At 37.6% G+C, this 13,249-nt stretch overlaps 1 protein-coding gene and 1 pseudogene across 1 annotated transcript in view; one reads left to right on the top strand and one right to left on the bottom strand.

Annotated features, from left to right (window-relative positions):
• Window positions 1-13,249, top strand: part of LOC146460483 (nardilysin-like) — a 61,867-nt gene that overhangs the window by 18,477 nt on the left and 30,141 nt on the right. The window contains exons 6-14 of the mRNA XM_085088186.1: window positions 4,075-4,148; window positions 4,649-4,744; window positions 6,079-6,116; window positions 6,383-6,467; window positions 9,723-9,780; window positions 11,035-11,068; window positions 11,649-11,688; window positions 12,399-12,468; window positions 12,969-13,046. Of these exons, the coding sequence (XP_084944312.1) occupies window positions 4,075-4,148; window positions 4,649-4,744; window positions 6,079-6,116; window positions 6,383-6,467; window positions 9,723-9,780; window positions 11,035-11,068; window positions 11,649-11,688; window positions 12,399-12,468; window positions 12,969-13,046 (573 nt within the window). The remainder of the gene's footprint in view (window positions 1-4,074; window positions 4,149-4,648; window positions 4,745-6,078; window positions 6,117-6,382; window positions 6,468-9,722; window positions 9,781-11,034; window positions 11,069-11,648; window positions 11,689-12,398; window positions 12,469-12,968; window positions 13,047-13,249) is intronic.
• On the bottom strand, window positions 112-2,452 carry LOC146460485 (uncharacterized; annotated as a pseudogene).

Below are 13,249 nucleotides of genomic sequence, written 5' to 3'. Positions count from 1 at the left end.
TGTTCTTATTCACAGTTTTGCTTCTTTGCATATAAGAATGAAATCTTCTATGAATGAATAAATTTGTTGTTACTATGAATCGAGAAATTATTGGTCTGTAATCAACATTGATATACTGTGTGAAAAGTGTCAAGTTACGAAACGCAGTATGCAGCAAACCAAGCAAGAAACCATGACAACAGAATGCAACTCCACTTTTTATTTTAAATACGACTAAAAACTTATTTACATGTTTCCGCTCGTATCAAGAAATCTTAATACAACAAACACTAATTCGTGGAATCATTTAAATACAACATTCGATAAATGACCCATTTTCTAACTTAAACGTTTTCTACTGCGAGACATGTAAATAATGTCAACAGGAAGATAAAGAAATCTAACTGTTCTGTTGTTTCCCTACATGAGCTGTTGTGACTTAATTTCATGGAGCCGGAGCTACGATATCTTCCGTTCCAGGTTTACAGAACTGTCTGATTTCGCGGTAAAGATAGTTCTTGCGTTCCTCGGTCAGTCCATCTGGATTGACTACGTCAGGAAGGGTCGAAGGTGGCGGAAGAATAGCATTATTCTTCAACAACATAAACGACTGTTCTGAGCTAGAAACAAATTCCTTGTAGAATACCATGCCAGGGTTTTCGTTTGAAAACCGAAAATGATGAAACTTCTTAATGTTCGGCAACTTCTTGAAGTATTGTCCGAGAAACGTGCTCCAATCATACACAGATACAACAACTCGCCCGTCGTGCGTGCCAACAAGTTGCGCTTTATTTACTCCAGCAGTACTGGAAGTCTCTACCAGTCGCGCAAATTCGTAGAGCGACGAAATTTGTAGGCCTTCTTTATCAATCCGAAAGAACGGTCCGGAGCAAACTTGGTGTGACCGGCAATAAGGAAAGAGTACGTGATGGAATGATGCAGTTTCAGTAGAGTTCTCCACGCGAAGTACCATAAAAAGTAATTGTTTTTATTTTGACCCGCGCAATTATCGGCGTTAAGTATCGCGTCTGTCTCTCCCAATCCATGGTGTTCAAAATAGTAGTGGACGTAACTGATTGTTGCGTTTGCCCCTTTCCCAGCAGAAGCGGCCTCATCTATGAGGAAATTGACTTGTCTTGGTAGGCCCTCGCACATGACTCCGAATATCCCACACTTCCGAGGAGTTTTGAAGTAGATTGGCCCAGGTTGAAAGGGATTGCTGGGTATGTGGACCTGCTGGGCGTAATCAAAGGAATAGTGTACAGTGACGTTCAAAGAACAGGCATCGCGGCTGTCACGGTCAAGTACTGTTTCAGTGTCAATCAGTTTAAGAGCATTCTCGGAGTTGATACATGAGTTCCTATAGTATTCTCTTTCAGACTGGGCACAGTTTAGATGATCCTGATGGGCTTTTACACTTTCTGACTTTTCTCTGTCGGAGAGGTTAGCAGCTCTTTGAACTTTGTTTGTATTCTGCTGACAGGTAAAACAGAGATCGGTTGCTGGTTTTGAAATGACCACATTAGGATGAAACTGGTTCCACAGCTGTAAAAATTTCCTGTGGCTCACTGCCCGTACATCCGAATTTGTGCACGCTGCTTCATAGACTCGCCAAACGCCAATCTTTGATTCGGATGATGACAGGACTTTGATCTCATCACTTTTGAAGCCGGGTATTCTTCCTGGGAGGCAGATTGCGTTTTCCTCGACGTAGTTGGTTAGGAATGTGCGTACTCCTTCTACTGTAGCCTGAGATAGTGTGTTTTCAGGTAATCGTTTAGTGTTACCGTGAATTCTGGGACAAATACCATTAGTCTGATAGTGTTCCTTCAGCCGTCGAAATCGTGAATTACTCAGTCCGTATAAGTGAAGAAACATCTCCTTGCATATAGGTACTGACTGGAAATAAAAGGTGCATCGAGGATTCCTGCTTCTTTTGATACCACTGGACTCACGGTGAGTGAAAGCTTGTATGCTTGCGAGAACCACCAAATCAAGCTCGTCATTTGACAGTTCCAAGCAATTATTTAGGTTGAAAAGTACAACAGTTTCCGTAAACTGTCCAGAACATGGACCGCCTTTTGCGCCAAGAGCACAACCACAACCATCCTTTAGAAATTTGTTAACTTTTTCAAAGGCACTTTCGCTTTCTATTTCATCTAGATCTGTTTCGGCCATAGCGTTGACTTAACTGTCTCAGAAGTGACTGAAAAGCGAAGTTATGTCCGTCGTCATAGTAATCGAGAAATTAGCATTTCGACGACCAGTGTTGCGTGACGACACGTGAGCACAAGTCTGACACGTGATCAGTGTCAGATACTCGCTTCGCAGAACGTTTTGATGCATCGCATGTCTATTTTGGTCGAGTTTTCACCGTGTTTGTTTCGTCTGTTTATGGCATTTGTAAGGTATTTTTAACTTTCGTTTGTTCATGAATTAAAATAACAAATTACAAGCTCTCGTAACAACCGGACTTGGCCGAATAAATAATAAAACAGTTCGTATAATGACCCTCGTTGTTATGATTTTATTATGTTGTTTCTGTTTGCGAAAGCGGCAGACGTCTTTTGTTTTGGATCTGTATGATAGTTATAGTATGAACGCGTTATTGAATTTCATTCGAGTTCTACTTATCGACCATGGGGGCATCGAAATAATAATCGCCAAACTTCTCGTTTGCAAGATAGCTATATCGCATGATTGTTTTGAACTAAATGGAAGCCAACTGCAAGATTCACCCTCCGTTAGGCTCTCGTTTCACACTGTGTTTAGGCGACCACATTCTACTTCAACGCGTGTCATGCCAATCTAACGGAATCGTTACCCGTTTAACGGGTGCTGGTTTATTCTAACGGATCCTAACGGCTTCTCTAGCCGTACTAACGGATACAGATTGTTTGCTAACGGTTATGCTGTACAGTCTAACGGTCTGATGCTAACGGCTAACGGATACATGTCTTTTGCTAACGGCTGCACTATCCGTTCTAACGGCCTGATGCTAACGCCTAACGGTTGGGCTCACGCCTCTAACGTTTTTAAGAAAACTTTCTAACGGATGACTAACGGATGCTTAACGCTTTTGCCCGTTTAACGGATAAGCGTTAAGGTACGTTTTCCCGTGCACGGTCACAGTTTTATATGTGAAATAAATGTGATGTTATTTTTCAAGCTTGGTGATCGAATATTAACAAATGATAAAATGCTGAATGTATTTTTTTTGGTCACTGACATGGAAAAAGAAAATCGGAGTTCTCCCAACTCAGTGAACTTCTGATTACTAATTTGGATGCTCTAGCTTCCATTCACTGTGGTTCAGGAGACCCCTGAGGGTTAGGCCAGTAAACTAGGTTCATGTGTAATGGCCTTAGCTCCCATAAGTCTCCTATATCTCAGTGTCAGAGGATGTGAACCAGACATATTATTGAAAGGTCACACATTTGACTCCTGTTGGGTGAACTCAGAGTTTCTTTTCAGAGTTTGCCGCGGTGACTGACCGAAAAATACATGCATCCATCGTTAATGTTTCTCATTCACCATGCTTAGAGCTCAACATCACGTGTCTTTCAGTGATACTGTTATTTAAGGACGGTGCCTACTAATACCGAGGTATTTTTGTGCGGTTTATGACTATGCGGGAAAAGCAGATCTTAGCAAGGCCTATTGGAATCCAAAACGAAAATTGGGGGTAACCTCGCATTTTTCAGAGATAATTAAGCAACAATATCTCTAAAAAGCGCCAAAATATAAAGCAATGTATGGGATTTTTTCCTAAATTAAAGGTTAATTTTCTCTGAAAAATGCATGGTTACCCCCAATTTTCTTTTGAGATACCAAAGGCATTTGGTAAGTAATCTGCTTTCTCCGTATAGTTTTAAACCGCGTAAAAATATTCCTGTATTAGTAGGCACCACCCATAGGAAACTCGACTATCACACGATGCGCAGAACGTATGCACAGTAACAATAGTAGGCACCGTCCTTAATTGCAGTTCCTGCTGCATCTAATTTATATCTGTAGTGGCTTTTATACATAGGATCAGTCTGTTCAATGACTAAAAATAATACAATGTTTATTTTGCTCTCAAACTGTTCTTAGGTTTGCTCAGTTCTTCATTTCTCCTCTTCTTAAAGAAGGCAGTGTGGAAAGAGAAATACAGGCAGTAGAAAGTGGTAAGTTCAACTTCCCTCAGCAACCAATAACAGACACGAAACTGTTCCAGTGCCCTTTACATTGCCTTTATACCCTTCAATAAATTAATATGTGATTTAATGACATGATAATGCTGATAACCATTGATTGAATAATCATGTGAGCAATTGGTCAAAAGACTAAAACTTTTTAATTTTCTCTTTTTTGTCATGGGCATTTTATTATAATTAATAAATACAGGCCATTAGTTAGAAAGACTCTTGACAGGAGGACACATTGAGATATTTAACAATATTTCAGATACTATTGAGTGAAAGTAAGAAAAATTAATACACAACTCATACCTGTGCCAGAATGCTGCAGGCAACATGTGACATGCAAAGAGGAAAAACCTGTATCAGCCAAGGGTGTGATGATACATTTTACCCAAAGTTGGAAATGAAATGAACTACTTAGACCTCTAGCCGCCTTTTTTACACTGTATGCATGTAATGGAAATATGTAAATTTATTTTCCTCAGAGTTTAGGATGAGTTATCAGAGTGACTCTGTGCGGAAAATGCAGCTGTTAAGTTTACTTGCTCAAAAGGGCCATCCATTTGGAAAATTTCTCTGGGGTGAGTTCAATTTGCATTTTTGTCAACTTACTTATAATAGAATATGAGCATTTCAAATGAAATTATCTGGGACAACCAAAACCTCTTGATTAAAAAATAACCAATATATTATAATAATAAAAACATTAAGGATGCAGGTTTAGTGAAACTAGGGGATGTCCTTTCAATCATTCTAAGTTAAAAAGTTGCCCTTTTTTTAAGGAAAAACCCTCTCCTTGTCAGACTATCTCCTCCTACTTAGGTATTTTAGATTTACATACTATGAACTCAAAACCCAAACCCCTCCAACAGCCCAATCTAAGTTCAACTCCTTGACAGTGTGTACAATATTTCAGATATTGTAGATTGGAAAGTTATCTACTGGATACCAGGTTGAGTTATGCTAGATTAAGAACCGAGCTTTTCAATATAAAATTTTGAATCGTATTGACTTTCTACACCAACAAAGCTTTATATAAAATGAAACTGGTTTCTTCTCTGATGTGCACCTTTTGTGGAGATCACGAAGAGACTATTGAGCATCTATATTCATCAACTGTACCTAATGTATAGCTAGGATTTTTGGAGGCCAGTCCTTTCTTGGTTAATCACCAAAGAAAGAAAAGTAAGGAAAGGAAAGGAAAGAAAAGAAAAAGAAACAAACTGGAAACTGGCCAAACTGGTTTGGCCACATTGTGCAACTTCAAGAAATTGGAATAATTGCGAAGTAGTTCAAGTAACAAGAACTTTAAACATTTTTAAGTGTTTTCATTGGCGTTGCCATAATTTTGTGATTTCTTAAATTCCCTACTTAGCCTTTATAGTTGCTGCAGTGGAAACCTCTGTTGGTTTGTCTCACCCAGCACCATGCAATTTGCCTGAATAATCTTGTTGGTTATGATTAACATTTTGTTTGCAAAGAAACCTTTCATGATTATAATAAAAGTTCAATGCAAGATTGTCCTTAGCCAATTGAAATTGTGGTTGGTGGCCAACTACTGTACATGTACTTCTCTTGCAACAAATGACTGGAATGCTTTAGAATTATCTATAAGGGTCTATAGCTCTCTAAAATTTTCAAATGTAGACTTTAAGGATGTTGTAAATAAATATTTGTAAGATTAGTTTTTATATAAATCTGATATTTCTTTGACCTTATTTGCATTTATTTTACAGGACCCTCATTGTATCACCTTTGGGTGACTAAGCTTTCCTCCTTCCTTCCAATTTTGAACTCTCTTGTGCTCAGTGCAGAGATAACTTCCCCAGCTGCTGCACTGATTCCTGCTTTTCATAGTTTAAGAGGAAGACTTGCTATCTGAGCTCATATCTTGCTATTGATATTAAAATTTCAGGAAATGAAGAAACTCTGCAGAAAATGCCCAAAGAAAAGGCAAGTGAACATTTAATGACAATTTGCTTGGGGAGGGGTGTGCCAGGTTGTTTTATTTTTCACCTCCTTTATCCTTTCCTATGGTATGCGCCCCTTCTCTGTTTTTGGTACCCACCTCTTCTGCTTCAGGGAGGAATCCTGCTTCTGCCACCTATTTCATCTCTTGTAGCCTTCCCCCTCCTTTTTGCCTGGTTATAGTTTGACACCGACCCACTATCATTGTTAATATTTTTCAGGCGAGTGAAATCTCTGTTTCTTATTTACAGTGTATAGATGTGAATAAATCTTTGAGAGATTTTCAGAAGAGAATGTACTCTGCACAGTACATGACACTGGCTGTTATTTCTAGAGGTAAGGATTTCTTTTTAGCATCAGTTCTGTTGCTGGATCTAGTAAGATTGTACATGAATCAGCCAGATATTCACAAAAAGAGAAATCAGAACAAGTTAGCCTTCAGGTATGTGCTTGTGGCAGGTACTAGAAACAGGTAGGAATCACAAACATGAAGTGAGGGAGCACAGAGGGGGAGGGTAGGGAAGGAAGCACCTGTTGTAATTCAATTGTTTTTATAAAAAATTATAGTGCAAGTGATGATATAGGAAATGTATTGGTGTCAAGTAGCATCAAATCAAAACTTCTTGACATATAATCTGTGTCCTCATACAAATTCTGATGTAAAGTATCTCTATTGAAATAAATGTGATGGTATATTTCAAGCCTAGTGAATGAATGAGAATGATGTATTATTCCAGAAAGTGACACAGGCATACTCGGAAATCCAAGTGCTCCTATCAGGAGTCGAACCTAGACCTTCCGATAACTAGTTCGGATGCTCTACCACTGAGCTACAGGAGACTCGTGGGAGCTAAGGCCATTAAACTAGGTTCATGGGACAAACATCCTGCATACTGGTAGGATTTGAATGTCTAACACATTCATTTCATATACCACGCGTTCATTTTGCGAGTATGCCTGTGTCACTTTCTGGAATGATGCATCATTCTCATTCATTCACCAGGCTTGAAATATACCATCACATTTATTTCATATACCACACGTTCAACATTCAAATCTTAGCAGTATGCAGGATGTTTTTCCCATGAACCTAGTTTAATGGCCTTAGCTCCCGCGAGTCTCCTGTCGCTCAGTGGTAGAGAATCCGAACTGTCTAGTAATCGGAAGGTCTTAGGTTCAACTCGTGATAGGAGCACTCGGATTTCTTTTTTCCGAGTATGCCTGTGTCACTTTCTGGAATAACTCATCATTCTCAGTATTTCTGTTTACCAGAAATGTGAATAAACAAAACAACTTGGTGGATTTGGCTGACTTTGTAATACAGTATAAATAATGCTAATTTAGGCTGCCCTTAAAAAAAAAAAAATAAAGAGGTTGTCTTAAAGCCATAACTAAATAATTGAACCAGTCATTTGGCATTGTGTGAGCTGAACATTTCAAAAATTTAGGAAGAATTAATTAACAAGTTAATCAATTCTCTTGGTTCTTCACAACTTTATTGTGTGACTGTAATATACATGTATATGCATGCCCAGCAGAGCTTCAAAAAGATCATTACCAATCGTTTCTGTTAGCTACTTAAATTAATTAAATGTTTCAAAGCATTTAAGATTTGAACAAGAGTAGTAGAGCTTTGGAGTGAGGAAGAGGCAGGTACAAAAGTCGGACCGGATCAACTCGGACTGCCAGTCCGGGTCGGATCAACTCGGATCGCCTCGGATCATGAAAAAAACATAAAATTAAATGAAATTGAAACTTTTACCCATTTGAAGGTTAAAATTCCGGTCAAAAATGGGCCAAATTAAGAAAGACTCGCGACTTTTCTCCGTGTCGTGCTGTGTAGTCAAGCCGCCATTTTGTATTCTAAGTTCCAGTTCCTCTCGGACTCCTCTCGAGATCCCGCCGCGATCATGGACCCAGATGAAGGTAAAACCTAGGCCATCTTTGTCAGTGAATTTGTATCCGTCCACCAAAATCAAATGATAGTTTCAGTTATTAAGAATGTATATATTTGCTAATTGTTCACAGCAGGCGATGTTTTTTTTGTGAGAAAGCAAAGAGGGCGAGGTGAGTGTTGTGCACATTGATCACGTAGCGTAACAGAAAAGGGTTATGACTGAAACTATCATTTTGGTGGACGGATACAAATTCACTGACAAAGATGGCCTAGAGTTTACCTTCATCTGGGTCCATGATCGTGGAGATCGACGCGGCGGGATCTCGAGACGAGTCCGAGAGGCCAGAACTTAGAATACAAAATGGCGGCTTGACTACACAGCACGACACGGAGAAACGTCGCGAGTCTTTCTTAATTTGGCCCATTTTTGACCGGAATTTTAACCTTCAAATGGGTAAAAGTTTCAATTTCATTTAATTTTATGTTTTTTTCATGATCCGAGGCGATCCGAGTTGATCCGAGTTGATCCGACCCGGACTGGCAGTCCGAGTTGATCCGGTCCGACTTTTGTACCTGCCTGTGAGGAAGGTATTTTTTTTTTTTCAGTTTTGTCAGTTATGAAGCGCACTGAAACAAATTACATTAAACATGACTGTGTGATTAAAGCAGACTCAGAATTCACACCTTCCATAACATCACAAATAACCAGGACAATAAACATATTAAATATTTTGCAACACTTCAAATGCCTAGACCTGGTGTTACAAACCCTGCAAGATACCTCAGTTGTCAGTTACATCTCAGCTCGGCTATTGTTATTAAGTAATCCCTGTTGCGAGCGATGAAGGAATGTTCCATGGTGTTTATTAAGCTTTAAAGCTTAAGCTTACATTCCACCTAGTTAATGCTCTGCTTCTACAAAAACTAATAAGCATCTTTCCGTGGGTGTTTTCGTGCCTTTAGCCAGTCATTTTTCACCATGGATGATGTTTTTAGCCAAAATCTTGGGCGATTCTTATCTTAACCTTAAAGCGTGACAAGTGCATCTACATGTACCACTAAAGTCTCCAAGAGGAACTACAGTGTATTTGTAGTAGAGCTGTAAAATTAATTGCCTTCATTTATTTCTTGAACCAAGTTAAAGAACAGTTATGTCTGTCATTTTGTTTGTTTTCGTAAATGTTTCCCCAATCAATTTAATTGACCAGCTTGCTAGGTGGCGGTTAAATTTAACCTTCCATTATTTATGGATTAGAGTTAATCAAGCTAATCAAGTTAATCAATCAAAATTTAATCCTCAATTACACTGTAGCAACATTCAATCCCTGATAATTTAGCACTAAATTCACTTTCCGGGAACTCAGGGCATGAACAATAACTTTGAATAAAACTATTGTCAAAGTGTACATGATGTTAGTGTGATATATTTTAAAAATGGGATGCATCTGGCAGATTTCATTAGTATTTAACTTTATAAATTTCTACTTGTCAGAAGGAATCTCATGTCAAGGGACTCACAGATCATCCATGGGGCAGGCCATGGTGTTTGGGTTAGGCCATTTTATGACATGCTGGCTATAGCTTGGCCATTCTCCATGACCTTGCTATACCCACCCCAAGTTTTTTTATACTCTATTTTGTCAGGAAAAGTACAAGACATCATTATATTCTTGTTTTTATTCTTTTTTTTTCAGACTCTCTCAACAATCTTGAAAACATGGTTAGAGAATCTTTTTCAGACATACCTAATAAGTAGGTGAATTTTTACACAGTAAATACATGGTTTAGCTGTATTTTTAACTTTTAAAACATATTATGCGCTGAAGATTTGTATCACAATTTTTGGTATAAAAATTTTATATTCTATTACTTCCATGCAATGTTATACCTGCCAACTTTTTCTAAGTCAAACGAGTGAGATTTTTGTCTCGTCATGACCGGGATTTCCGAAAACGTCCGAGCCACTTCCGAAGATTTCCGACGATTTTCCGAAGGCTTCCAAACGTTGCCAAAAGTGAACGACGATATTCTGACGACCTTTGAACACTTACGATTCAAACGGATTGTAGACATTTGAAAGTTTTTGCGATTGTTATAAGGAGCAAAGAAATAATACATAACAAATCTGAAATGAAATGAAGTTTTTTAGAACAACTCGTCCTGATTTGTGAGTCAGGCGTGAGAAATTGTCCTTGATGCGTGAGATCGATGTATCTAGTCCCCTTGCATGAGACTCACGCATAATGCATGAGAGTTGGCAAGTATACAATGTTTTGAAGTTTAAATTATGAGTTAAGCCTCTTTTTCTCACTCACACTCTATCACAGATTATACACTGTAGTTCACTTCAAAATTTTTTCAGAGTCCAATTGGTTTAAAGTGATACTACTCATCAGTGAAAAAATCTTCCCATTTATTCTTTGAATTCATTGCTTTATCACGTATGTTGTTCATTCATCTTTTTGGATTTAACATTATTTAATTTTTACCCTTAAGGTTGAATTGGTGAGCTGTACATGTAGATTCAAAATTACAATCCAGTGACTTTTGTACAACAGAAAAAATAGTGGCAAACAGTAAACATCAAGTTTATCAATATATAGTTCACCATATATTGTACAAATTATACATCTTTGAGCCAAGTACAATATTTTATCTTAGAGACAATAATTTAGATGCTTTTACAAATAACTAAAAGAAAGTAACTGTACCTTCTAAAAATACGATTTTATTCATTATTTATCAGGAAATAATGATAAGCCAATGTGGCTCGTGTATTTTCAGAAATAGACACCTGTTCATTTCTATAGGGTTGTACACCAATTTAATTTAATTTATATATCTTACTGAAACCACATTCCAAAAATACACCACTAGTGAAACCACACTACTGTAGAAGCTACTGTCAATGATCATTTTGAAGATGCATATTTGCCAATCAAACTGTTGCTTGCAAAATATAAATGTAAAGATATTTACTGAAATATATACAAATGTGTCCTTTAGCTCACAACCAAAGCCAAGCTTTCAGCAGTACACAGTATGTATAATCAGTTATTAGTTCTACATGTACAGTATGTACATATCATGTTACTAGATATAATGCACACTGACAAGGCCGAGGCAGATGAGTGGATTTCTTTGTAATTATGTTGTGCAGTGGTCCACCAGTTTCAAATGCCTTCTTGAAGCACTATCGTGAGCTGATTATTTTCTTGGTAAATGAATAAAACACAAGTTTGCAGCATTTAACTAAAAAGAGAATCACTTAGGCTCCAGTTAAATGACTTGGTGCATAACGAAAGGATGTAACATTTTGGTTTTAGATTTACGTGAAAAACAAATTCGGATATGAAACTTTCTATTAAGTCAATTATTTTTGATAAATTTGATAAATTAATGGTGGAATGCCATTATCGCTTGTTTTATTATACCGGTATGTACCCTAACAATCAAATGATTTGGGGGTTTTTTCCGCACATGTTTGGCCACTCAAATCCCTTTTCAGTCCTAGTTGGGTAATTGGCTTTTAGCTGTTATTACTCGGCACAATTACAAAACAATAAAATAAAATATTTATAATATAATAAATAAATATGTACTTGATATTAATTTTTCAGGACCCCTTTGATCAGTCACTTTTCCATAAATTGTACAAAGGTGAGCTGCTCAAATTTGGATATTCTCCTTAATCTAACTAATTATATAAATTCATCTTCAAATACACTGACAGAAAATGCGTGAACGGGAAATGACACATAATTGCAGGTAAGCAACAGAAGATTGACTTACATGTGGGTTCAGATATCATGAAACCCATGTTAAGCGGCCAGTAATCAAAGTCCCCACAAAACTATTGTCAGTTTAATGCTGTAAATATAACCCCTGTTAAATGGCCACCCTATTAAGTGGCCACAGCCACCTTTTGGTCATCCCAGTGAGGGTTCTCCTGTTGTTGTTACCCCTATTAAGCCACCACCAAGAATTCAATGCACATAGTTTGGCCTTGTTTTCACAAAGCTAGCGACAGTGACAAAATCAAAGCAAGGTGACAACTGTTAAAAACATAATAATAATTATAACAAAGCAGCTATTGGTGTTGATGGCCCCAGCGCTTATTACAGGTCATTCAGTAAAATTCAATGAATTATTTGCATGTACCTCTTGTAGTTAGAGAGAAAGCCCAGAAGAAACCCAGGAGCATTTTACAAAATTTACCCTATAACTAGTTAGTTAGTTGTTACATTTGGGGTGTAGAGAAAATGAGCTTGAACTACAGGCATTTTTATTGAAAAGATGATCAGTGCAGGAACCACTTGTTCGCTGCACGTTTAAATATTGAATTTTTTTTTGTTACTCCTTCCTTGTAGTGGTGCCAGTCAAGGATGTTCATCAGCTAGAAATAACCTGGGTACTTCCACCACAGCAACAGCATTACAGGTATCATTTGCCAAACCTTATTTTTCAACAGCATTTTGAGTTAATACCAACTGATATTTATCTGGTGCATCATGGTAGATGTAAACTATGTACATGTATGATAGATATATCTCAAATTGTCCAATATTTACCCCTTGAACCATAATGTGCAGGTATAAGTTGTGAAAAAGAGAATTGTAATGGTTCCAGGAAAAAGTCTTGAATTTTGCATTCAAAAATGTGTACTAACCCTGCATATATATTATCACTCAGCATTATGGATATCAAATATCAATTTGATCATTTATATGAATTGTGTTGCCCTAAGTGGACCATCACGAGCCACATAACTTGTTTTTCTTTAATTCTGCTGTGTAAGGGTTGTGCACCGTCTAAGATATAAAAATAGTTGGTAGATCATCATTTGCATCAGCTGTCTGACTAACAATCTATTGTCATTTCAAGGAGAATTTAGATGTTGATCTTTCTTTAGAGTGACTTTTTTTGCTACAATCTCGTAGAATTAAGCCAATGCACTATGTATCGTGGTTGATGGGTCATGAAGGACCAGGAAGCATCTTGTCATTGCTGATAAAGAGGTGAGGGAAGTCATAATAGACTTTTGTTTCTTAACCCTTAAACTTAAAGAGCTGTTAACTTACCCATACTTCATGTAAGAGTAAAAGGTGACACAAGAGTGCTGATCACTTGCTTTCATGTAATGGTACGAATGTCGCACTAGGACTTAGTACAGCATACTAAATAGTATGCATCTGAGGAAGTAACAGAAAGAATATTTTGA

The sequence above is a fragment of the Pavona decussata genome, unplaced genomic scaffold (assembly GCF_977016875.1).
Source record: "Pavona decussata unplaced genomic scaffold, jaPavDecu1.1 SCAFFOLD_213, whole genome shotgun sequence".
Taxonomy (NCBI): domain Eukaryota; kingdom Metazoa; phylum Cnidaria; class Anthozoa; order Scleractinia; family Agariciidae; genus Pavona; species Pavona decussata.
This window is presented reverse-complemented; position numbering and strand designations above follow the sequence as displayed.